The sequence below is a fragment of the Eptesicus fuscus genome, chromosome 8 (assembly GCF_027574615.1).
Source record: "Eptesicus fuscus isolate TK198812 chromosome 8, DD_ASM_mEF_20220401, whole genome shotgun sequence".
Classification (NCBI taxonomy): Eukaryota; Metazoa; Chordata; class Mammalia; order Chiroptera; family Vespertilionidae; genus Eptesicus; species Eptesicus fuscus.
The window spans coordinates 95,836,293-95,862,177 of record NC_072480.1 but is presented as its reverse complement, the minus strand read 5'-3'; the positions used below and the strand labels follow the sequence as shown (position 1 = coordinate 95,862,177).

Genomic DNA, 25,885 nt, shown 5'->3' with positions numbered 1-25,885 from the left:
TTCCGCTCAGTTGCTTCCCGCTGGGGCAGCCCGTTGCCTGGTAACGGGATGGTTTGGTCGCCACAGGCGCACGTGGGCGCGAGCATGGGTGGGGGTAGGGGGAGGAAGAAGGCGCGCGCTGGGGTCCGGGGTCCCGGGCCCGGGACGCCCGCCCCCCTGCACCCCCACCCGCACCTGGGACACCTGCAGGTGAGAAGGTCCACCCTTTGCTGTGCCCCCCAACCCGGGGGCCGTCTCCCTAGGGCGGTTTTCTCCTCCCCGTCCTCCTGGTGGCCCAGAACTTGCTGGTCCAAAGCTGTGCGGAGACAAGGGACTGGGTGGAGACGGGCAGACACTTGGGGGCTTTTGCCTTTTTTTCTGATCTCGGTTTCATTGTCTGTTTGCTTGACGCTGTGTTGCTCCTCTTATGTCCGCCCTTTCACCGGAGCGGTTCCAGCTGTGGGGGGTTGAACGGCCCCAGACCGATATTGTAAAGGGCTTTCGTTTGCTGTGGTCCAGAGAAGACACCTGCTTCCTCCAATAATGAACTTAAAATAGCGAAGCATTACAATGGACACATTAAAGCTGTCGCCGTGTGCGAACGCCCTCGCCCTCGGCAAGCCATCGCTGAGGCGCAGGTGGCCTTGGAGGCGGGCGTGGTCAGCTAAGGGCTGGTTGGCCCGCCCAGAAAATGGCGCTCTTTAAGTAAACGCTTTAAATGAGTAGATATTAATTTTGCAATAACATCCATTACAGATTTTGAAGGGAAAATGTAGACCAAAAATACCCCCACTACACAATGTCTCAATACCCCCGTATCTCTTTTTTAAAAAAAAGTATATTTTATTGATTTTTTACAGAGGAAGGGAGAGGGATAGAGAGTTAGAAACATCGATGAGAGAGAAACATCGATCAGCTGCCTCCTGCACACTCCCCACTGGGGATGTGCCCGCAACCAAGGTACATGCCCTTGACCGGAATCGAACCTGGGACCCTTGAGTCCGCAGGCTGAGCCAAACCGGTCAGGGCCATGGATGTATCTCTTACAAGGACACACTTCAACGTGGGCCCAATAGAGCATTTTGGAAATTAGCATTGATACATACTTACCCTCTATCATCAGACCCCACACAAGTTTCACCCGTTCTCCCGATAATGCCCTTTGTAACAGTGAAGGGTCCTGTCCAGAATCTTGTATACATGCAGCTGTCATGACACGTCTCCTCACTCAGGTCCCATGGCCTCGGCATTTCCTACTTTATTCAGTGGGCGAAAGCGGATGCTCGTCGGTGGTGAACCTGGTGGACACTGCTGTTTACGGGTCCCTCACGGGGCCCGTGGGAGTTTCTCTAGCTGGCTTCTGTGTACTTCCGACACGCCCCCCGCGTTCCTGGAGGCCTTCTTCATGTTCTTCACGGACCAGATCTCCCAGGCTCCTCCTGTCCTCTGCCTGCCCAGCCTGTGAGCCGGCCATTTCTCCAAGGAGCCTTTGCCTCTTTGAGAGGAGAATGGTTTTCAACAGCCAGGATGTGAGTGCTAAGCATGCACGTGGCTACCCAGGCATAGCTGCTCGCAGGCCATCTCAGTGGACAGAGCTAGGGAATGTCTGCGTGCACGTGTATTTACAGTCACACACACACACACACACACACACACACACCCCTACCTACCTGTATTATTTCTCTATCTATCTATCTATCTATCTATCTATCTATCTATCTATCTATATCGAGTCCCATATGTTCATAATACCCCTGGTTTAACATCACAGTGGTCTTTCTCATTTTCTCCATTTCCATGTTTGTAATTTACCAACAGTAAGAAAGTTGACTCTCCTTATCCTTTATGTATTTACTAGGGGCCCAGTGCACGAATTTGTGCACCTTAAAAGGAACTGTGGGCTGTGAGGCTGTGGTGGGCACAGGGGTGGGTCTCGGCCCATCCTCCGTGCCCCTGCCTGGCCTCTCCCGCCGTGGCCCCCGGTCCCCTGTCTGCCAGCAGCCCTGGTCCCGCCACCGCCGCTCCCATGCGCTGACTGCGCCGGCCCTGCTCACACCTGCTGATGGCACGGAGCGATTGGGGCTGTCGCCAGCAGCAGGTGCGAGCAGGGCTGTTCCCAGCAGTGGGTGCGAGAGGTGGCTGCCGGTCCCGATTGCCCCTCAGGAGCAGGGAGAGGTGGAGAAGCCACGAGGGGTGATGGGGCTGGCAGCCGCCGCTTGCACCTGCTGACGGCGCCGAGTGATCGGGGCCGGCACTGGGCGCTGGCAGTGGGTGTGAGCAGCGGCTCCAGCGCCGGCAGCAGGTGCAAGCGCCAGGTGCAACCGTGGCATGCGGGAGCAAAGAATTTTCAGTAACCACCAGAGGCTCACCCCAATGACAGCGACCTGCGCCCTGCCTTGGTCTGGCGCCCCTGCTCACCTGCTCCACCATCCTGCCGTGGCCGATGCCCACCATGTTCTGCACTCTGCCGCTTGCTGCTGACGCCTGCCATGTTTTGCGTGCGCCCCCTGGTGGTCAGTGCATGTCATAGCGACTGGTTGTTCAGTTGTTTGTTCGGTTGTTCTGCCATTGGTCTATTTGCATATTAGGGTTTATATATATATATATATATATATATATATATATATATATATGTAGATGTGAGGAAGGCCTCGTAAATATTCATTCTCTCAATGCCAGTCTCTCACTGGAGCCCCCACGAGGAGGCCCTGGTCATCCCACTCAGGTTCCAGGATCCTGCACGGCCCCTTCCCTCCCGCTCTGTTTAGACTCAGGACCCTGCATCGGGCCTCCCCTCCTCCTGGACACACTCCTCACCCGTCGTGGGCTCTGCCAGGCTCTGCTGCCTCCTCTGTGGGGAAGACCCACATCCTCTGGGCTCTGAAATCGCATGCCAGCCATTCCCACGCAGGGCCACGCTCCTCACTCCCCATAGCTCTGTCCACTGAGGCCGCCTCCCCACAGGTGGGTGCCCTCCTCCCCTCCCTGGGATTGGACTCCCCAGGTCTGCTTTTGCAAGGGCATGAGATGGCTCTCCCATGCTTTTTTAGAAGAGCTGTATCGTTTCGCCTTTCATGTTTAGATTTGCTGTTCACCTGGAACTGGTTTCCATAAAAAGTCAGGTAGGCGTCCCTATCCATTGTCGTTCGCTCGCCCCTCCCTTTGCTGTAGGGAATAATGTCCCACACCAGCTGTCTGCTTCATTCCATTGTAAAGTGTGTTTTCCTTAGGTGTCCTGTCATCCTACCACTTGACCCTAACGTTCCTCATTCCCAAGCTGCTAAGGCCAAGCAAAATGACACTTGCTTGCTGAGCACATGCATTAGGAGAGACACAGGGGGTGGGATAAAGATATCCCCTTCGGACTTCCACAATGAGGAAAACCCGTCCTCCCGCGTGGGCCGGAGAAGCCGGGCCCCTCAGAGCCCCGCAGGTTCCCGACGGCCGTGGAGCGCTCAGGGTTTCAGCGATAGAAATGCGGGGCCCGTGATGTTCCATAAAACCGGGGCCCACCTGTCACTGTGCCTGCTTCACCATCCCATTTCAAACTGGGAAACAAAGTTTAGACTCAAGACACCTGTTCCGGGATGTTAAATCCCCTCCCTAAGGTAATTAGGCTCCCCCGTATTTCAGCTTTTGGTGAACTATTCTTGCTTAGACTTAATGGTGTTGAGAATTGCGGAATTATATGAGAAAAAGGTTATTTCCCAGATTTATGTGGGGGAACCCTGACCGAGGGGAAGGTCAGGGGCTTTTCAAATACTCGGTGACTGGTCAGTGCTGGACTTCCTGTTCTGAAGCCCTGGTTTTGCCCAAATCAGTTTATTTTAATAACACATTGCAGTTTAATGAGAGAGGACAACATTTCATCTACATTTTACAAAATGATAGAGGCAAATGTCGTTGATGCCAGAGTGGAAGTTCCTGTTTCCTGATATGACATCACACTCCCCAGGGCAACCTCCTCGGCGTGCTGAGACCCGTTCTGTTCATGTGGCCTCAGCGGGCGATGCCTTCTCTGCTCACACCTGCCAGCCAGGCCAACCCCTGCCCGGAAGCTGCCTGCTTCTCCTCTGCCTGTGGTGCAGTGCTGGAGGGCAGGATGCGACTCTGTACCGCCAATGAGAACACCTGGGCGTCACAATACGGCAAGACCTTCGGAGAGCAGCTCCCCTAGAGAACGCACTTTCACCTGTGGACACACAGCTGCGGGTCCAGGAATCCGGAACCAGCGCTAGAGCACGCACCCCAACAAGCTGGTCCGGTCTATGCTTAGCCGTGGAGTACCCGACCGAAACACTGCTGGCTTTTTTAGCCTCTGAAGACCTTTCCTTAATCCTGAGATCACAGGCTGCTGGGGGCACAGTCCAGCCGGTCATAATTATGCAGGAAGTTCGTCAGAAGGCGGGTGGACCTTGGGGCTTCAGCAGGGCTGAAAATCTGCGTATTATTACCTGCTGCTGAACAGCTGAGGGAATTTCCCCTCACCCCACCATCTTTTCCTGTTTATCAAACTGTACCTGTTTGCATTCCTAAAGGGCCAGTGTGCTTCCCAGCAAATAAAAAGCCGTGGGTCCGGAGATTCGGAGAGCCCACCTCACTAGAAAGTGCCTCCCCCATGCCTCCCAGATTAATATTTCTTGTCTAGTCTCTCTCTCCATTTATGTCACAGCCCCTTCTCCGGATTCCTGAACGCTGGCTGCGAAAAGACTGCGGCAACAAGCTACCGTTAATCATAGCTGAGACCCACAGTATTGGCAACAATAACCTCACCGCTCCTCATGTATAACAGGTTTGGGCATTTGTCCTAAGCCTCGCGCTTGGGCCAGAGAAAGGGGGCTGATGTGCTGGTGACTCAGGGGGTCTCGGCTGGGTTGTGGGCCTCCGACAGCTCGAAGGCTTGATCCCAATGCACACGCCTCCAGGCCAGCCTTCTTTGAGTTTCCTCTAGTGCAGTGGTCGGCAAACTCATTAGTCAGCAGGGCGGCAAACCGCGGCTCGTGAGCCGCAGTTTGCCCACCACTGCTAGTGTGTCTATTCAGGAAACAACGTGCTTGTGTCCAGTCAGAAAAATGAACCCCACGACTCACCAAGGATCGCCACCGGCCTTGGCTCTTGGGAAGCTGGTTGCCACTTTAAGAAGGCAGATGGTGGGGATGCTGGGGAAGGGAGGGTCTAATCTGAGACCTTTGGGGTGCTAAAGGGATTGACACAGAGACAGCAAGGCAGCTTGGGAAGGAGTGGGTGTGAGGGCTATTTTTAGAATGGCGTGGCGATCTGAGCATGTTTGCAGGCTGAGAAGGGCGAGTGCGGGGCAGAGAGAACCGGAGTGGGAACCCTGAGCCTGGAAGAGAACTCGAGGGGCAGAGTAACGGGCAGGCTCTGGACCACGAGCACCGAGGATAGCGGGGTGTGACGCCGAAGCTTTCCTTCCGGCTGAGGCAGCTGAGCAGGGGGGCACGGCGCCCTTCCTCCCCCACAAGGCCCCTGGGCAAATAGAGAAGGTGACTCAGGCTCGTCCGTGAGCCCTTTTCTCACGAGTCTTTCATTCGCACTCAATCGAACCCTTTTCAGTGGGGTACACGTGCTCCCCACTGGGCTTCCTGAGTCCAGGTCAGAGATGCCGGTTCACCCTCTCCGCAGACCACCCAGCAGGCGGGGAAGTGCCCTGGGGCGTGTGACAGTGTGGGGTGCAGTGGGGACACCTGGGGGGTTTGGTGCTTCTCCAGCAGCTGCCACTGGCACCTCCTTGTAAGAACCCCGCCTTTACCCAGACGTAATCGGGTGCTGCCCATTCATTCCCACGCCTCCCCCCGATGCTGGAGGGAGACTGGCTGCTTCTCAGGTGCTCTACCAGCTCTGCATTTTAACCTCCTCAGGGTTTCGAGGTCAGTTACCACGCATTTGCTCTTCAGCTTCCCGGCCTTTACGTTTGGATCTTCCCCAGAACAGAACACCTGAGCCTGACGCCTGAACCACGAGCGTGATGCCGCGTGGAGCCGTTCATTTCCTTGGTCTCAGAGTTTCTGACTTATTTCCTTGTAGCAGCTCTGCGAAGGGATGGATGTTTCGGCGCTGGGGTTCCAGTTGCAATCACAAGTGCCCACAGCGGCCGGACAGGCGTCCTGGCTCCCCCACCTGGCTCAAAACCGCAGACAGGCCAGGGCCAGGAGTCTTCGTGAATTTGGGAGGATCCGGAGCCATCCGGCGGGCGTGTGCCCTGTTCCCATTGCGGACTACAGGAGGCGTGTCGGCAGCCGCTGCCGGGGACTGGAGATGACGCGGCCCCGAGACGGGGGCCTGTCACCGTCCCCACCGCGCCCCCTGCCGGTTCCCCACGGTTTGTCCTTGGAGGGGACAGTTCCAGAAGCTCCCATGTGTCCCCAGTGAGGAGCATGGGAAACAGGTAAGACGTGAAGGTCAGGGGCATTGTCTTAGCCCCACCGTGGGAGAGGCACGGTGACCAGCAGAGTCAGAGGCCAGCGCTCCCCGGAGTTCCCGCCCGGCTCCAGCGAGGGCTGAGCGGTCGCTGAGGCAGCGTTGGTGAAGGTGGGGTTATGGCCTAGACCAGTGGTCGGCAAACTCATTCGTCAACAGAGCCACATATCAACAGGACAACGATTGAAATTTCTTTTGAGAGCCAAGTTTTTTAAACTTTAACTTCTTCTAACGCCACTTCTTCAAAATAGACTCGCCCAGGCCGTGGTATTTTGTGGAAGAGCCACACTCAAGGGGCCAACGAGCCGCATGTGGCTCACGAGCTGCAGTTTGCCGACCACGGTCCTAGACCCAACTATGCTGAGAAAACAGACCAGGAGGCAAACCAGGGACTGGGGCGGGGGCTGCAAGCAGGGCCCGGGGGACCAGCAGCCCCTCTCTTCCTCGGCTCCCCCCCCATCCCGCCCTCCAACTGTCTCCTCTTGGAGATGCTGCCTTGGGAAGGAGGAGGGGGTGGTGAGTAACCTGTGAGCACCAAGAAACAGCCTCCATGGAGTCTGCACCTTGGATTTGACTGAATATCGACGTGCAAGAGACATTTGAAATGAAAGAGACTATTTCAAAGCCAAAGAAACTGGTTTAATCTGAAAGTGACGGCATCCCCTGTAACTAGCAAACATCAAAGCCTCTCCTGCCAGCGGAAACCGGGGGCTCCTAAGGAAGAGCAAGTGAGTAATAAATTCCAAAGAAGCCACGTTTTCTTAACGTAGCCGAGTGGCACATAGGAGCGGGCCCCCTCGCGGGAATGTTGATGTCCGCTGCATCCGTGGAGCGCCACCTCACTAGACACACGCCCGATGTTGCACGTGGTTCTTACGTACGTACGCGCGTCCAGTGGTGTGATGGCTGCAGAGGACACTAGAGAAACCCAGGGCTTTCCCCGACGTGCACTTTCACGGCTGAAGCAGGTAACAGACAGCGGCGGGCTGCGTTAGAATACAAGGCTATCGTTCGGTACTTACTGCACCGCAACGCCGGCTCGGTAAGGAAAGACAATTAGCCTCCCCCCCAGTAGCTTGATGTTTACGTGTTCGATGGTCACAATATAAATGTAAATTGTGGAGTTTGACATACAAAAAAAAGAAAAAGCTCAGTGTGCCTTTCCTGAAGTTATTGCTGACCCCAAAGCGAGAAAGAGCTGCAAACACAGCGGAAGGCGTGTCTGCGCTGCAGCCGGCCGGCCGCCCGGCCCTCGCCTCGGCACGCTGCAGCATGAACATGGAAAGCTTGGGGTGTTAGTTTTGGACTCAACAGTTTGCTCGACTTCTGCCCAAAGTCATGACCGTTGTCCCGTGTAACTGCGTGTGCGTGCTGCTCGGCCTGCGGAGGGCTTAGGCCTTGGGATACAGCGTGACCATGTCGTAGCCCTCGGGGGGCCTCGTGCGGGCGCGGGCGTGGGTTTCGCAGTACAGCTCCCCCTCCACGAAGAAGTAGCCCTTCTGCTTGAGGTTGAGGCTGCAGTCGGCACACACGAAGCACTCGGGGTGCCGGTACTTGTCCCGCGCCTTCACCACGGCCCCGCTGGGGAGGAAAGGAGACGAGTCAGAGCCACAGAGGCGAGCCCTGGCTCACAGGGGACAGGGACAGGGGAGGCAGGCGGCGTCTGAGCCACATCAGACGCCAGAGCCCCCGGCGGTACGCAGGGCACAGCGGCCGCACGGATGTGTCAGGGGGATGCATGCCGGCCAGGACGCACCATCAGGCGTCTCCCTCTGAGATGACTGCTTTTCAGATTTACAAACAAGTCGTTGCCATGAAAATGATAGGTTGTTCCTTTATCACCCTCCCCGTTGTTTCTCTGAAGGAGGGAGGCGTGATTCTGCAGAGGATTCCGACCTTGGCCAAGGTCGTTGCCTACACAACTGAACGTCCCTGCCACGGCTCTCTAGGGTGGTGGCCCAGCCTCTGCTCTGTGCTGCACAGAAAACACGGATCGCGGGGCGTGGGGGTGTGTGGGGGGGCCTTGCCACAGCGGGGGCCTTGCCTCTCCTGGCAAACAGTTCGCTGCCATTTAGGAGCTGCAATTGCTTTTGCTGAAATCACCACCTCCCTGCTGAGATCCTCTCTGCTCCTGAGCTTCCTGTCCTGCCTGCTTCCCCTGCCCCCCCCTTTTCAAAAGTATATATTTACTGATTTCAGAGATAAAGAGAGAGATAGAAAACATCAATGACAAGAAAGAATATAGATCAGCTGCCTCCTGCACGCCCCACACTGGGGATGGAGCCTGCAACCCGGGCATGTGCCCTGACCCTGGGAATCGAACCGTGACCTCCTGGTTCCTAGGTTGACGCTCAACCACTGAGCCACGCAGACCGGGCTCCTCCCAACCGCTCTGCTCTGACCAGGCTTGTCTCCCACCGCCTTGCCTCCTGGGGCGTCCCCTGGACGCTTGGACACGCGGTGCCTCCGTGTGGCTACCGTAGCAGAGCAGACCGGATGGGAGAAGTGGCCGCGGGGCATTTGCGGGGAGAGAGTGAGATGGACCTGGTTCACGTGAAGATGTGAACTAGCAAGTGTGGGCGTTCAAGCATAAAGGCCCTGGACAGGGAAGCTGGGACTCTGTTTTTAAAAATCGGGTTTGAATATTGGTGCCACTTAAGAAACGGGGGAAAGAGAATGTGTTGTCAAGAACAACCCGGTGGCCGCCGTGTGTGTGTGTGTGTGTGTGTGTGTGTGTGTGTGTGTATGTGTGTGTATGTGTGTGTGTGTATGTGTGTGTGTGTATGTGTGTGTGTGTGTGTGTGTATGTGTGTGTGTGTGTGTGTGTGTGTGTGTGTGTGTTTTTCCCTGGGTTTAGACAGAACAGGAAAACCTCAAAGTTGGTAACTTAACAAAGCGGGGGGGGGGGGGGGGTCTTTGAAGGGAAGTTTTGATTCTTGGAAATGACTTTTTAAATATACTCTGGGCAAATTTTCTTTTCATGAGGATCATCTGAAATGCTAAGTCGAGATTTGCTGACTCACGTTCTGCGCCCACGTGAGGGTACAGCTGAGGAATTCTGGTCGAAGGAGAGACGTGTGGTGGACGTTGCATTTCAAGTCAATGAACAGAAACAGAGAGCTGCTCCCAAGGTTGACGGGGACCCCCCCCCCCCCCCTCCTCCCCCGGGTTAACCGTGAAACTCACACAATGCCACTCCCGCACTTGTCACAGAGCGGCATCCTCTGCGCGCCGCCCGCGCCGCCGTGGGCTTTCGTAACCGGAGCTCTCACGCTCCGCGTGCCGGAGGGACGGTCATCTGAAAAGCAAAGTGTCGCCTTTTATGGCAAAGGCACAGCTGGCTGCACTGTGTACTTGGCGTCTATTTTAAGGCGTGCACTTGACCCGGAGGAATTCCCAAGGTGCACCCGCAGCCTCCTTTCCGAAGGAGTGGGGTAGCTCAAGCATATCCTGCGCTGAACAGGCCTGCAGTGAGCAGTCAGTGAGCAGTTTTGTGGTGGTAGGAAGCTGTTACAAAATGCTCAAAGGAGCAGAGATTTTGCATTTTTTTTTTATCGTGGTAAAATATACTTAATATAAAATTGACCCTCTTAATGTTGTTAGGGTGTACTTCAGTGTCATTAAGTGCATTCACAAACGTTATAAAATTGTTGCCTATATCTATTTTTAGAAATTTTTTTATCATCTCAAACAGAAACTCTTTACCCATTAAGCAATAACTCCCCATCACCCTCTCCTCCCAGACCATGGTAACCTCTGCTGTACTTTCTGTCTCCATGACTTGTCTGTTCCAGGTACCTCATACTTACATAATTACAATCATACAATATTTGTCCTTTTGTCGAGCTTACTTCACTTAGGATGTTTTAAAGCAGTGGTTCTCAACCTTTCTAATGCCACGACCCTTTAATACAGTTCCTCATGTTGTGGTGACTCCCAACCATAAAATTATTTTCGTTGCTACTTCATAACTGTAATTTTGCTACTGTTATGAATTGTAATGTAAATATCTGTGTTTTCCGATGATCTTAGGTGACCCTGCTAGCGGTTCTCAACCTGTGGGTCACCTAAGACCATCGGAAAACACAGATATTTACATTACGATTCATAACAGTAGCAAAATGACAGTTATGAAGTAGCAACGAAAATAATTTTATGGTTGGGGGTCACCGCAACATGAGGAACTGTATTAAAGGGTCGCGGCATTAGAAAGGTTGGGGACCACTGTTTTAAAGTTTCATCCATGTTGCGGCATGCAGGAATTTCATTCCTTTTTAAGGCTGAATAGTATTCCATCATATGCATATACCACATTTTATTTATTCTTCATCAATAGACATTTGGATTATCTCCATCACTTGGCTTTTGTGAAAAACGCTGCTGGGAGCATTGGTGGGCCAGTATCTGTTTGAGTCCCTGCCTTACCTAACTCTCTTGAGTGTATACGTAGGAGTGGGATTGCTGGATCATGAGGTGACGCTATGTTGAATTTTTTCAGGAACTGCCATCACTGGCGGGACCATCAGCCACGCACAAGGGTCCGCATTTCTCCACATCCTCACAATGCTTGTTATTGTCCCTTTATTTTTGAGACTAGCCATCCTAAGGGGGCATTATGCATTTTTGTGCAACTTGGAAAGGACAGTATCTACCTTTTGGAGGTGGGGAAATATTGGTACGAGTGTGAGCCCTGAAGACAGCGGGAGTCGGCTGCGGACCCAGCTCTGCTTCTTCCTGGCTGTGTGGCTTTGAACAAACCCACCCTCTCGGTGGCAACAGCGCCTCCCTCTCAGTCACCGCGAGCGGGAAATGGTCATGTGGGCAAAGTGCTTAGCGCAGAATTGGGAACGCACCACGGGTTCGTCACCTGGTTACTTTTAGATTTTGATGATGATACTCTGGGGGATGGGAGGCCGAGAAATTTTGCCGCGTCCACTTACAACTCTGCTTACAATGTGGAAGCTCAGCCAGCCCTGGAGCGCTGTGGATGGAATTTGCGTGGGGTGCCTTTTTACCAAGGGACACGTCCTGGTCCTGGCAGGGCCTCTCCTAGTCCAGGCACCACCCGAACCCTCTGGGCGGAGACTCATTGGATTTCCGAATACAATGCATGTTTAGAAGTCCAATGCACTATCCATTGCGCCACGGAGACAATGCATGTTTAGCCTTCCATCCCCAGTCTGTTTGCCGTCCTCGCCTCCCCCTGGCCTGCCAACAGGCTCTGCCCATCACTGGCACCAGGCGTCCCGGCGACTCACCATCGTTCACCAGCTCCTGGAGCACCCTGAAGGAGCCCGACTGGCGGGGCTGGGAGGGCTCCTCCCGATTGTCGTGGAGCATCCGGTACACGTCCGACTGGGGGGGCACCGAGGCTGTGGGTTCACTGAAACAACACGGCAGGCGAGCCAGCGTCAGGGGTGTGCGGGCAGCAGGCGGGCGCCAAGCCACAGACAGCAGCACACAGCCATCCTACACCTGCAGTAACTCCTGCGCGGAGACTCAGTATTTCCGGGCTCATCCCTGCCTCAGTTCCCAAACAGCGTTTATTCACGCGGCTGCCTTCAAAACGCCATTCATTAACCTCAGGCTCACACCGGCCCGTCTCCATTGGGCCGAATACGATGGAGGGCCACTCAGAGGCGATGGTTAGGAAATAGTAACTGAGAAACAGACTTGTGTCTGATGAATAGATAATTATAAATAGGACCAAAATAAACTTTTTCTCAGAAAAAAAAAAAGAGACAACATACACATGATAACAAGTGCAGGAGTGAGCCCATTGCGATGATTCTCAGTCATCAAATTGTCCTTACATTCAGGTTCATTTCTGATGCTAAACTAACAGTATGTGGTTTAATTTTGTTTTTAGGATTAATTTGCTTTGTTAACTCCTGGAAACCACAAAGGTATCATTTTTCTTGCTAATGGAGGGAATTCATACTGCCAGTGGTTGAAAGCACCTCAGGTAGAAGCTTCCACGTATATGTGAGTTATATTGACGACACTACTTTTCCTAAATAGCCACATTAAAATTCATTTACAACAACCCCGGAAGCTTTATTTTAATAAACTTCTGACAGACATATTCATGATGAACAATAAAAAATGCCACAATAAAACTACATGTCAGGCACTAAGTGCTTTATTAGCTTATGTCATTTCATGACATTGCCTAGAAAAGGTAATTACTATCCACACATAATTTTATTACCTATATCATTTGTGAAGACAATTATATCTGAATTTCCTTGCAAATTGGCTTTGAGATACATTATGCTATTATCTTATTGTATTCATCCCAATAAATAGCTTTGACATATTGTTACATAGCACACTTAAGAATGATACTATTTTAATTTATAAAGAGTGGTTCTGTAATATTAAAAAATAATAAGATTTTTCTTATAATAAATTTTTAATTGAAAAAAACTGATGGCAAAAGTACTTTAAACAAATGTTTATAATAAAGAAAAAATTAAAATAGAGACCATTGGAAGTTAAATATCTACATTAACAGCTTAAGATATTCACTTATAAACCCTTATTCATGGCAGAAATTTTAAATGGAAAATAATGACCTCTCCACAAGATGCCATTGGAAGGGAGAAGTATCATTTCTTTTAAAACTCCTCTGGACCTCTCATCCCTTTTTTGACCCTCCAAGGAGAAACATAGAGTATGCTAGATTATTGATCACTTTTGAGAGGTATTGTACCATAACTTGTAAAAGTACATTGTAGCTTTTCAAAACACATATACATTTGGCCCTCCCATGATTTTAGTTTATTACAATTGGTCACATAAAGCTCTACTTAATTCTTCAAATCACTGTTCTCATTAGACCTAGATATTTGCAATAAATCCTTAGTATTTCTTCCTTAAAGCTTTTCACATAGCTTTCTTTCAGTTCAGACAGTGTTAAAAGACACCCGGAAAGCTGACATTGCCCACGTGTTTAGTTAGTATGCCCACGGTTCAAAATGACTCGTATTACCTCATCGAGGGTGCTTCCCCTAGCGCTGTGGAAACCTGACCCTGCAGAGTTTCCATAATATTGTCATCTGAGTACAACTGCATGGGAGTGTTAAACTGAGCATGTACAATCTTCACACCGGGAAGTTCCATTTCCAAAGGAATGTTAGGGGCCATCTTAGCAGCAACTTTCAAGTCACCTGGGCAAATAGTACTAACAGTGCTGATGGAAGAAGGGGTGCTACGTCCACTGCTACCGTCAACACCGGACGGAGTACTGCATCCACTGTGTTAATGACCACGTGACACAGGGGGGACACGGGACCAGAAAAACCAGACAGAGGGACACAGAGAACAAGGACAGAGAGGTTAACAGGAATTGAAGACAAAAAGTGAGAAGTGAATTAAATCAAATTAAAACAAAGTGTTGACTTCTGGCTACGATTTATTTTAACTAGAAAGGACATTTAAAAATTCATGGTTGCAAAAAGTTGCACACAATTGAAAGGTACAGGTGACAGCACATTTTTTGGCTCTGTTCTACCAGGCGATATGCAAGTTGAAGGTCACACATCAACAGGTTGTATATATAAAGTGGAAAAGCTGCGACCATACTCCCTTTTTAAACATAGGCCAGATCATTTTAAACTTGACAAGATCGCAGACAAATGGTGCAGGGAAATGACACTGGCTGGGCATCCTCTTACATTTCTGAGGTGCAGTATTTAAAATTAAAAAGATTAAGGAATGGTCCATACAAATAGTAACTGAATAGGCCACATGAAGGCCCAATGAAATATTTAGGCTAGACATTTCAAAATAAGTGCGTTTCAGAAATGCAGTTGAGTTTAATTGAATCACACTTAGAAACATGTAGGTTATGTGATACAGATTATGTTTTAAGGCAATGTTGTAAACATTTTATTTGGACTATTTTAACGTTTTCTATGTCACTCTTTAATTTGGTGAGGAATATGCTTTTAAAAACTGTCCAGTAATTTAATACAGGCTCTAGAACAGCCAACAAATGCTTGTCACCTGGAAATTAATGATTAGAGAGCAAATACAGTGATCTTGGACTCTTCAGAGGCTCTGTAGAGCTAAGGTATATTTCTTTTATACATCGCTATTTCATGCAAACTTTTGAAAACACACGTATATTCATGCATACTTATCATTTTCTTTTACAGACAAGAAGGGAGTTGTTATTAAAACACCAGAGTGGCCAGTCATGCAATTTTCAGGACAGCTGGGAGAGAGCTCATGTTCTCTATGAAGCTAGGTAGGAGGCCGGTCACAACTGACATGCCAAGGACTAAAATGTCCTGTCTCTCCATGCATTTTACATGCAGCATGAGAAATGCATTATATGAAAATGAAATATACTGAGATTTTCTCGAAGCACAGTCATTTAAGACAAAGCCAAAAGAAACATTAGTATTACTGTAACCTCCATCATGCCTGCAGATTAGTGTTGCTGCAAACTCAGGACAGACGATTCATATGGTGTGTTCATCTCAACGTCAGTATTCTCTGAGGGCTCAACTATGATCCATCTCTGCATCTACTCTCTAGGGCTACTCATGTTAACCTCAGCCCCACACGGAGAGCACAAACCAAACGGATTTGGGGCATTGATGTTGTTGACTGATTAGCCTGGGACAGCCCATGCCACTAAATGGATTAGAAGTTGTTGTTTTTGTGTCTTGTGTTATCCAATTCAACCACCTACGGAGCCTAAATGAGGCAGGCAAATATGGACTCGCCCCTTCACTCCTTGGCTTCAGAACCTGTTTAAAACTCAGTCTGTGGATTGGTTGATCACATACCAAAATGTCAAGTGCCTTATTCACTGTTTCCATAGGCTCAAGGCTACACTGGCTCCTGAAAGTGACGTTAGTGGGTAAAAGAATAGGAGGGAAATTTCAGTTGTAATGCAGTTTTGTCAGGATCCTATTGATTTGAAGTGAAGCTTATTAAACTGTAAGTTTGGGATTTGAAACACTCGAGTTAAACCTTGGGAGACCTGGGCCTAAAATAGTGAGCCTTTTCCACAAGCATTATAACTACTCTGCTCTTACTGTGGGCCAGCCATCGTGCTAGTGGATGAACTAGGATCAATTCAGAATTTACAGGGACTCCTCTTTTTTATAGTTGTAATTAGTAATCCCTTTCCGTTGTTAGTGTTCTTTATACGTGCATGTTTGTGTGTATAACTTTATTTAACGAAGATTGTATTCTATTTCCTAATTTCCTTATCATTCTATTTAGGGGCCCCTGTCTATTGAGTAGATAGGAAATTAACTCTAAGCAAACTAGAATTCGTTTTCTTACACATTTTCGGACTATTTAAAAAGACCTCTTGACCTCATGCTTTAAAACAATGTTTTTTCCTGGTGTGGCTCGGTTGGTTGGTTGTTGTCCCATGAACCAAAAGGTTGACGGTTGAATTTAGGACGCATGCTTGGGTTTCGGGCTCAATGGGTGTGCAGGAGGCGGCCCATTCATGTCTTGCTCTTATATCGATATATATTTTTTTTCTCTCTCTCCCTTCCTCTTTCTCTAAAATCAATAAAATATCTTTAAAAGAAGTTTTCTTAGCCGAAACCGGTTTGGCTCAGTGCATAGAGCGTCGGCCTATGGACTGAAAGGTCCCAGGTTCGATTCCGGTCAAGGGCATGTACCTTGGTTGCGATCCAAGGTTTTCTATCATCGATGTTTCTAACACTCTATCCCTCTCTCTTCCTCTCTGTAATAAAATCAATAAGATATATTTTTTAAAAAAAAAAGAAGTTTTCTTAGACTCCAGTCACTGTGAATATCATCATAGGTCGTCACCATGACCTATTCCTGTGACTTGGAAAGGTAGGTGCTAATGAGATTTCTTGATGTTGACTTACTGACTTGGCAAGACCACCTATAAAGTTGATGATCCACCCTGTTACTTCACTCCTGGATAGATAGATAGATGGATAGATAGATAGATAGATGGATAGATAGATAGATAGAACTGATTTCTCTGGCATATGTACAGGCTTTTTGGGACATACAGGATTGTAGTTTATCATTTGGATCTGTAAAATACCTTGTCTATATTTTTAAATGATAGCTTTGGCTTTAAAAATTTACATGTTTGCATAGGGAAATGCTGGCTTTTTAATGTGCTTCAAATATGATAAAATAATTAAAAGAACCATAACTAGTAGTAAGACCTTAGGGCAGCAATTTCCAACCTTTTTCATCTCATGGCACACATAAACTAATTACTAAAATTCTACAGTGCACCAAAATATATAATTCTTGCCCAATCTGGAAAAAAAAAAAGGTATAATTTTTATTCGTTCATACCAGATGGCTATTGTGTTGGCTGTTGTCAATTTTCTATTTGACAATCTAAAGGAAAAGAGGTCAGTGCCCCTGACTAAACAGTCAGGTATGGCATATTTTATAAATTCTTTCTGTGTCTCTTGTGGCACATGCATTGAAAACCGTTGCCCTAGGGCAGTGGTGGGCAAATGCGGCTCGCGAGCCACATGGGGCTCTTGGGCCCCTTGAGTGTGGCTCTTCCACAAAATACCACGGCCTGGGCGAGTCTATTTTGAAGGAGTGGCGTTAGAAGAAGTTTAAGCTTAAAAAATTTGGCTCTCAAAAGAAATTTCAATCGTTGTACTGTTGATATTTGGCTCTGTTGACTAATGAGTTTGCCGACCACTGCCCTAGGGAGATTAACATATCAACAATTTGGCATCTCCAACTTACTTCTGATTAAAAAGTTGGTCATTATGGTGTTCTTATATCTTTATAGCTTGGTATGTGGCCACTCAAAATTCCACCTTGATGAAGAATCATTTGGCCAGAACAAGAAATTCAGAAGGTAGAGCAACAGTGAGGGAGCAAGGAAGGACAGCAGAGGCGTTTTTACAGTTCTTTATGATTTGTATACTAGTACTTGTTTTTAAGCAAATCTCTCATCCCTGTTTCTCCTCTCCCCCCTTCCCAATTCAGGTATACTGAAAGGCACCTTACAATGATAAAATTATGAATGGCTTGTGATTATCACCATATTTGAGTTAAAATGAAAATACAGGGTTGGGCAAATAGGTTTACAGTTGTTCACATGGAAAATAATACAACAATTAATAAATAATAATAGAAGAATAAGCTGTGTTTCATGTGCTCACAACTGTAAACCTATTTTTGCCCCAACCTGTATAAAAGGCCATCGCGTACCTGAATCTCTCTGACTTTCCCTGAAATTTTATAAAATTAAATGTTACTGGTTTTTAGCAAAAACAAAATATGTGTTACTCTAATGTATCATTTTATTCAAGCCTCTTGAAGTCTTATAGCTCAAGGTAGTGAATTTAAGGTATGCTAATCTCAAAAATTACAAGTGTATTAGGTTAACTGTTTTCTTTAGGAAGATGTATATATATATTTATTCAATAGTAAAATAGCATTTTAACATTTAATTGAGTGTTGTTATAGTATCAGGAGTGGGGTTGGGAAGCTGTTGAATGTGGTGAAATAGGGAAAAGATGCAGAAGAAAATGGAATGGGAACAAGGGGACAAACAGAAGTGAAAAAGGACTGTGCAGAGTAGACGGCGTGAGGGAGGGATCATAGCTCCTTGTTCTTCTTGCCACTGAGGAAATATCAGGCACTCTTTGGGTTGTGTTCCTTTATCTGGTGACATTTACTGGGCGTGTCCTTTGTGCCAGCTGCCTTTGTAGGTGGTGGATATAGTCATGTGTTTCCATTCTAGTGAGGGAAGATGTATTTTGTCATAATTGCCTTGTTAGCATCTTCCTCCTGCTCTTTCTAAGTGACGTCACATAAGTGTCTGGCTTATTTTGAGGTATCCTCTGCTCCTGACTCTAGCTTCTGGGAAGGTCTGCTCATGTGCATCGCATATAAGTGATGACTGACCATCCGCAGCTGGCACCGTAACCTCAGGTGTCTCCAAGGGCCAGGAGGGTCGCATCTATAGGAAAACGGGCTAGGAATCACACACTTAGGAGTGATGGGCATATATTTGGGCAGGTAGAGAGTAGCTGTTCCATCTAAAGGCACTTACCTAAATTCATGTGAATAATCAGAGAGTTAAATAAAGCACTACCTGTGAATGAATCCACCCGTAGCTCACTAGTTTGGGAAACCTAGTATAGATCACCAGCCAATGATCCTAACCTGCTAGGATCCATGTGGCCTGACCATCAGCGTCCTTCCTGGGTGCTGACTGATGTAGCTGAGGCCAGAGTAATGGGTTTGAGGTTCCCTGAAGCCACCATTTCCTGGTGTGGTAAGACAGGGTGTCCATCCCTTCCCTTGGAGGTTGGAGTGCACTTCCTAGGGAAGATATTTGAAGGATCATCTGGAGATGATCTCTTTCCCTGATTGGCAGACAGCTCTGAAGCTTGCTCATTATCCCAGTGTGTACACAGTTTCCCTCAAGGGCAACCAATCTACATCCCTCCCTCCCAACTCTGTCTTTATTACTTATTTTCCTCCAGGTGGAACAGTTCCTTTTCAACCCCCTCTCTTCCTTTGCAAGTATCCGTAGGAATGCAAATTGATGTTTATGTAAGGGCTGGAAGGAGTGGGGTTGCCCAGCTGCTCTGGTGGTGCTTGAGGAGCAGGTGCTGAGGTGGGGATGATGAGGGTCTAACATAAGCAGCTACCAGCGTCCCCACCTGTGGTTTCCCCCTTCCCCGCCGCCCCTGCTTCCTTACTCCTGATGGGAGGGCTGGTTTCCACTTTTGTTCCTGCTGGCTGGGCCTTCCTGAGCTGGGATTGGGACATCTGCCTGCCTCAGAGGTCAGTGAGTCCTGTTGGGATGCCGGGGGGGGGGGGGGTATTAGTTATAAATATACGTGGTGATGGCATAGCATTTGAAGCTCTGTAATCTTGTCAGTGTTTACTCCTGGAAATGGAGGAGGTTAGTTGGCTCTCTACTCTGCTGAGCTTGTTTCCTTGGCTTTTGAAATAAGCTTCAAAATGGAAAAAAACCCCAAAAAACTAGTCACTCCAAACACCTCAAAAGTTACTCTTCTGGGAGATTAGTAAGGGTTCATTAAAGAAGCATGCACTCCAAATTTCACAGTCTCAAAGCTTATGACCTGCTTCGGCCTGGGATTATGAAAGGTTTGGGCCGAATATTGTGCTTGTGTTCAAAGTAGTTCACATCCTGTGAAAACAAAGGGTTAAACAGTCCCTCAGTGGAAGACTAACCTGTGACTTCAGAAGATAAAATTAAGCAAACAATAACTGTACAGAGCCGGTTATTTACCACCAAATATTGACATGACTAGAGAAGGGTGATGATGGAAGCCGAGTGGTTTCTTCCTTTTAAACCATCGGCTCACTAAATGTTCCAGGACTGGCAGATTGGAACCACGGTCTAGATGCTTGTCTTTAAGTCAGGAAAGTAAAACAGCAAGAGCTGGACTTGGGAAAGGAAGAGAAACCGGGCTATTGCCGTTAGGAACGCGGTGGCCAGAGGCGGAGGCCGATACTTACTTTTGAGGTGAACTAGGAATGAGACCCCGCAGCTGTCCGTGGAGCGCATCTTGGATATTGCTAGTTGAATAGAGCCCAATGGGTGAGTTATAGGATGCGCTCACTACCTGTCTTTTGTCATCAATGTTTGCTGCTGCAACAAAAGGCTGGGCCCTTCTGTTGTGCGAGGTACCAATGGGTTTGAACTCCTGTACAATGGCAGACAAAATACACAGAGCCACAGAATGCACAACAGAGCCGTTAATGAGCAAACCAACAGCAATCGCGACTGTTAATCAAGGCTTCTTACCCAATACAAGGTTAATGCGAGGTTAAAGGAGGAGTCAGGTATAAACCTTTCTGCATTTTCCGTGAACTTGACCTGTGCTGTCTTCACCAGATGTTCAGGTGCAAAGGAACTGACCTTATTTGTAATATTATAAAATAATTCAAACACTGTATTTTTTGTCTGTCCCCTGTGGACTTACAGATCCATAGCTTTTAGAAAAATTCTTGACTCATTTGAATAGAGAAATTTTGTGTTAGAAATGAGATTGTTAGCTTAAAAAAACTATACTACTTAACATTTTCTTAAGTAGAACTTACATTTGCTTTATCTTCTACTAATATCTTAATAAAATTTCCCCCATCTTAGGACATGAAGGAATAAAATGGCCAGAAAGAGAGTGAGCATTTGTGAATAACTAAATCATTTTAACTAACCCAAGTAAAAGTTCTGATTTTTCTTTTTCTTTTTTTTTATTGTTTAAAGTATTACATATGTCTCCTCCTCCCCCTCCCCCCCCGATTGACCCTCCTGCTTTTTCTTAATACCTATAACAAAAAACCAAAATTCTTAATGTGGATTAAGTTATACCTTAAGTTTAGAAAAAATAGTAATTAAAAGACTCTTGTTTCTGATGAAAGTGGGAATAGCATTTATATAAAACCTCCTTTGCTTTTATTGTGACGATTTCACTGCTATGTGTTTAAAGAACTCTTCATGTCTACTCTAGTTCCAGAAAGATTAAAGTCAGTAATGTAGAGATAGCTAATGCGTGTGATTCACAAAAGGATTTTCACTTTATTATTCAGGGAAAAGGGTCCTAAACTCTAAATTGGAAATATGCCCGCATGATCTGAAACTCTATATTATTATGTTAATGTCAGAACCATGTTTTCTAATTTTTATGTAGATCTATAATGTCATAAAGTTATTACAATTAATTTCTAAGCCACAGAAGAAAACCAAAAGTGAACACTACAATCCACACGAGCTGATTCTTTTTCCAAATCTTTTCATTTGGCATACTTAGTAAGGTAAGTCTCTGCAGCAGTATTTTCACTCACACGTGCACATCAGCTTCATTTGTTTTTGCGAATGTGTCACCAGTGTCTCACACAAATTTCAAGCAATACAAACATTTATGATTATTTGGAATGTTACTGGAAATAGACATTTTATTAAAAAATAAAAAGATCTTGTAATAATTCTTATTCATGTCAATTTTTCCTTCTTGTCATTACAGATGAGTAAGTTGTGGGATAGTTTTTTTTAAAATTAGAAAAGAGACTATCTCCCTTTTTTAGGGCTGTGTGTTATGATTAACCATTTTGATTAGCCATTATTATGTTATGAAATTGTGAACTGGAAATAATTTTAAGTAATGACAGTGGCCATGATTCAAGCCTTTGTTACTCTTTTCAATATGAAAGAAGACAGAAGGCCTTAATTTAATATAAATTAATTGCCTAATTTAGTTTTGGTGGATTATAAATCTCTCAGGCTAATTAAAATAGTGAATCAGGCAGGACTGAAGGGCTCACACTATTTGGAACTTAGCTTTTTTTTTTTTAAAAAAAAATACAAAGTAGGGTACGCTCTAAATATTTTGGTAAATATAATTGAATTAATAAAAACTAGTTAACATCATCTGATGGCTTTATAGGAAACATATTCTGCCATTATTTTATCTTATTAGTCTTAAATTGGTAAATAAACATGGATGGCGATTTTCTTTTAAGGGAGGAGACTTTCTGAAAAGGTTTGTGCACTAGTCATCTCTAGTGGTGCATCCAAATAGCAGCACATAGGTTAATCAGCGCCAAGCCTTCCTTTGCCATGTTCAGTTTTGGTTATACGTTGCAAAAGTCACCGATGTGTAATTTGTTAGGAAAAAATAATGCCTTTATTTTCTAGTCAGATCATAAAAAGACGTTTTTCTAACACAGGCTTCAAACATCCATATTTAGGTTCTGCAAAGCATTAGTTCATGGGTTGCTAGAGTCATTCCAAAAGCTGCACCATGAAATGTGTCCGCCAAAGGTAAACAACGAATGTAAGGCGGCGCGGAGGCCACCTTCCGTCCCTCCCGCATCGCCGTTGGTGGTCAAACAGGATGGAGAGACCAACCCAATTGGAAGTCTGCCATTCCACTTTAATTTCCTTTTAATTTTATAGTGGAAAACCATTAGTAATGGAAAATGCTGGTAAAAACTTTATATAGCAGTGAATTGAGTCCAGCTCTCGTGTTTATTCCACCCAGACAAAAGCATCCGAGTGGTTCTTATCTCTTAGGCAGTCAATAAATTACCATGGCAGTTAATTAGATTTTTAAATATTATTTTTAAATGTTAGGAGCTTACATTAAGGAATGATATTTCGAGTTAATGAGATGCTACGGCTGTCTGTAAGAGCAGAGATCTGCTGACATTGGGAGAAAGCAGCTCTTGACACCCGTCTCCCAAGTCCCCGGGTGACCTCAGCAATGGCAGCATCAGCAGTGACAACACTCAGAGACAGTTCCCCTCTCAGTTCCTCACTTGGAGAAGTTGTCACAGGTGAAGACTGAGTCTGAGAGCTGAGGCAGTTGTCAACTCCAACCAACAACATGTGTGTAATATACATATAATTTATAAGGAAAAATGGTGGGGGAATAAGGGAAAGATGATATCAAGGGATCATACATTTGATCAAGCCACACTGACTAAATGATTATATTTTATGCCTGAAATTTATGAACACTCACTTCACCGGCCTCATCCTCACCCCACAAATGAAAAGTAAAGTCACCCTTCCTTTATTACTGCAGAAAGTTTCACGTTTTCCCCATTTCTCACTGGGGAAGAAATTGGGTACAGGGGGATTGTGAAAACTTGCTTTGTGTAGGCTGCCATCAGTTATCAAAATATTGGAGAACAAGGTTATTCTATGAACATAGAAAGAACTCCAGCCCTCATCCCACTTAACTGTACACGCAGCACATCCTCATCATCAAATCTTCTCTGACAAGGATTCAGTCCTTTTTATGGAAGTGGAAACAGCCTTCTTCTCTTTTAGGAAAGAACCGTTTTTGTTTCGGGAAAGCCTCTCTTCTGTCTGTGAAAGCTCCATCATCATGTTGAGTTGTTCAACTCACATTAAACAAACATGAGGGTCATGTTTTGTTTAAGAATGTGGGCTTTGGAGAATGACGTAGAACTCTACGTCGTTAGTCTAGCATGCTCTTAGTCTAGAACAATGTTTTTTAGCCTGCCTTTAGTGTAGAACAGTGTTTTATATAGAAGAATGCATGCCTGTGCTCATGGGCCAGGCTCAGGGTGGAATGAAAGGTGTTTATGCAATGGCTAGGGTTAATCTAAATAACCTCTAAAGTTGCAAGTCTAAATTCATAAAAACAAAATTTAACTATTTCATAATGGCATAGAAAAGTGAAAAAAACTATGTATTAAGTGTTTGTACCAATTATTACTATGATTGTGTACGAAAAAGTCTCTAAAGCTTAACCCTATGCACGGGGGGAAAAACTGGAAATAAATGTACAAAATATATTATTTGTGGCTGTGCTTGGATTTAGGATATATAGGAGTGGGTTTTCCCGCAACAAACATATATTACTTCTAAAATGAAAAAGAGTATTTTATTCCAATAGCAAAGGCCACACAACTTACAATAAATGCTTGACTTGGGCTGAGGAACAAGAACGCACATCGCGTATTGCTCAAAGGCGTTTTACTGCGCACCTGTGTGGCATCTTGAAGCATGCTGTGTTAATGGCACTTGTTTCTCAGACTAACACAGCTTTGTTGTCCAGAAGTTTGCCGAGTTCTCATTTGGGCTGTGAGGGTGGGTGTAGGGAAGGCAACTCTTTGCATAGCGTTGTGTTAATTAAAAAATAAAAAAGAAGAATATAAACATAACCTCATTTTAGCTTTCTCCAGCCTCCTTCTACAAGTGGCACGCACTGCTCGGCTTTCTCACTGGGCTCTGTTCTAGTGTGTGCTGTGGGATTTCAGAGAGCAGAGGCTAAAGAAGTGAGCTGTGTTGTGTAGGGAATGTCTGTCCCAAAGTGCTGGTCTCGCAGAAACCTGGCCTGAGGATGTCAGGAGGAGGAATCCCTGGTCCATCAGGAGAGGAACCCAAGTGGTTCTTATCTCAGAGCCCTTCACACACAGGCCTCTCGGAGAGGGTGTCAGTAAGAAGTATTCATGACTCAAACTAAAGGAATGTTCAGAGGCTCCATCTGACTGGCTTCTGAGCCCTTAACCCAATCTTCACCTTTCTTTTTAAAACCCTACTTCCTTCTCCATCTTTCCCCCATGTTTGGTATCACACATGTCCGTATTGTGTAACCCCCAAAATACAGGACACGTGAGCTAACCCATGATTGTTGAGAGGGCAGAGTATTTCAAATTAGGGTTATGGTTTAAAATTCAGTTCTTGGAATAGCTGAGTCATAAATTATAACCATAGTCATAAATTAATGCTCATAGTTTACAAAAGGGACCTCTCCTAGCACTATAACTCAGACAATTGCCCTTAAACTCCATTCTGGAGAGAGATGTTCGCAAATCACAGGCTCCCATTAGCTGAAGCCCCTCCCCCCCCCCCCCCCCCCCCCCCCCCCCCCGCCCCCGAGCTTCATAAGTACAGTCGTTGCTGAGTCAGTCACCCACATGCCAGCGGGGCGCTGTGACCTGATCAGGGATCACTGAGGCTCTGGGAGTTGGGTCAAATTTGTCTAATTGGCCCCCTATCTTGGCATCTCACGTGGATGAACTTGGGTTTAAAAAATCCGGAGAGATTTTGAAGGAAAAAATAATTTGCAAAAGGGTGCAGTACAATTTTGGATGTGTGCTATATATGGAAGAGGCAATTCAGAATTCTACCCAGTTTGTCCTGGTGACAATGAGATCGGGGTCAGGAAATGCATGTATCTGAGCCTCAAATTTCCTTTTTTTTTTGGTTTGTTTTTTTAAAGCACCACATGATCTCTTTTTCTCGTGTGTTGCCTCCAAGTGATGAATTGGTAGGGCGGGAAGAAGCCAGTGGGCTTGGCTATCTACGAGTGCCAGTTCTGCATCAAGAGCTCCGTTTTTTCTTCCAGTCCTTTTTTTTTAAAATCAAATATAGCATTGATTAGTGGTATTATTACTCACCAACCCACCTGGGAGCATTCAGATCTCTTCCCACCACATTTATTGCCTGTCTCACCCATGTTTTGCTCGCTTACCCTCATCTGACCTAAGTATCCCCCTCGCCTTGCACACTTTTACCTGCAGCAGCGGGGGTTTGGGGTGGGGTGGGATGGAGGTGGGCAAGAGCACTGTGCTGAGAATTTATTGGTTTCCAGGATTGGTCCCGGGCAATGTTAGAAAACGCAGCTTATCTTTAGACCCTCCCATGCCTTTCATGTTTGAATCTAAAGGAATCTGTGATGGCCCTTGTGACAGCGAAGAGGAAGGCATGGTGTCTCCAGGAAGCCCTGTCACAGTGGCAGCTTCCTGTCTCACTGGGGAGAACTGGCCAGGGGGCCTTCTGATCCCAGCCTGGTGGGAGGGGCTACTGGACCGATAATGACAAGAGCTCCCACTTAACATCTCTAGGAACAATTCGATGTGCCAAGTTATTTTACTTTACTTACTCAAATTTTACTTTATTTTACTCACATCTTTGAGAAGCCCTGTGAGATCCATGTACCTATGCTACTCTGCATGT

At 46.7% G+C, this 25,885-nt stretch overlaps 1 protein-coding gene across 3 annotated transcripts in view; it reads right to left on the bottom strand.

Moving 5' to 3' along the window:
* Positions 1–7,034: 7,034 nt before the first annotated feature.
* The window catches only part of PDLIM3 (PDZ and LIM domain 3), a 30,816-nt gene continuing 11,965 nt past the window's right edge, over positions 7,035–25,885 (bottom strand). The window contains exons 4-8 of one of the 3 annotated variants that reach the window (XM_054720120.1): positions 19,909–20,096; positions 13,412–13,675; positions 11,676–11,800; positions 9,604–9,715; positions 7,035–7,998 (exon numbers count right to left, since the gene is read on the bottom strand). In XM_054720120.1, the coding sequence (XP_054576095.1) occupies positions 7,809–7,998; positions 9,604–9,715; positions 11,676–11,800; positions 13,412–13,675; positions 19,909–20,096 (879 nt within the window). In that variant the 3' untranslated portion in view covers positions 7,035–7,808. Of the gene's footprint in view, positions 7,999–9,603; positions 9,716–11,675; positions 11,801–13,411; positions 13,676–19,508; positions 19,577–19,908; positions 20,097–25,885 lie in introns of all 3 variants that reach the window. The other 2 variants (XM_054720121.1, XM_054720123.1) reach the window with 2 other exon arrangements.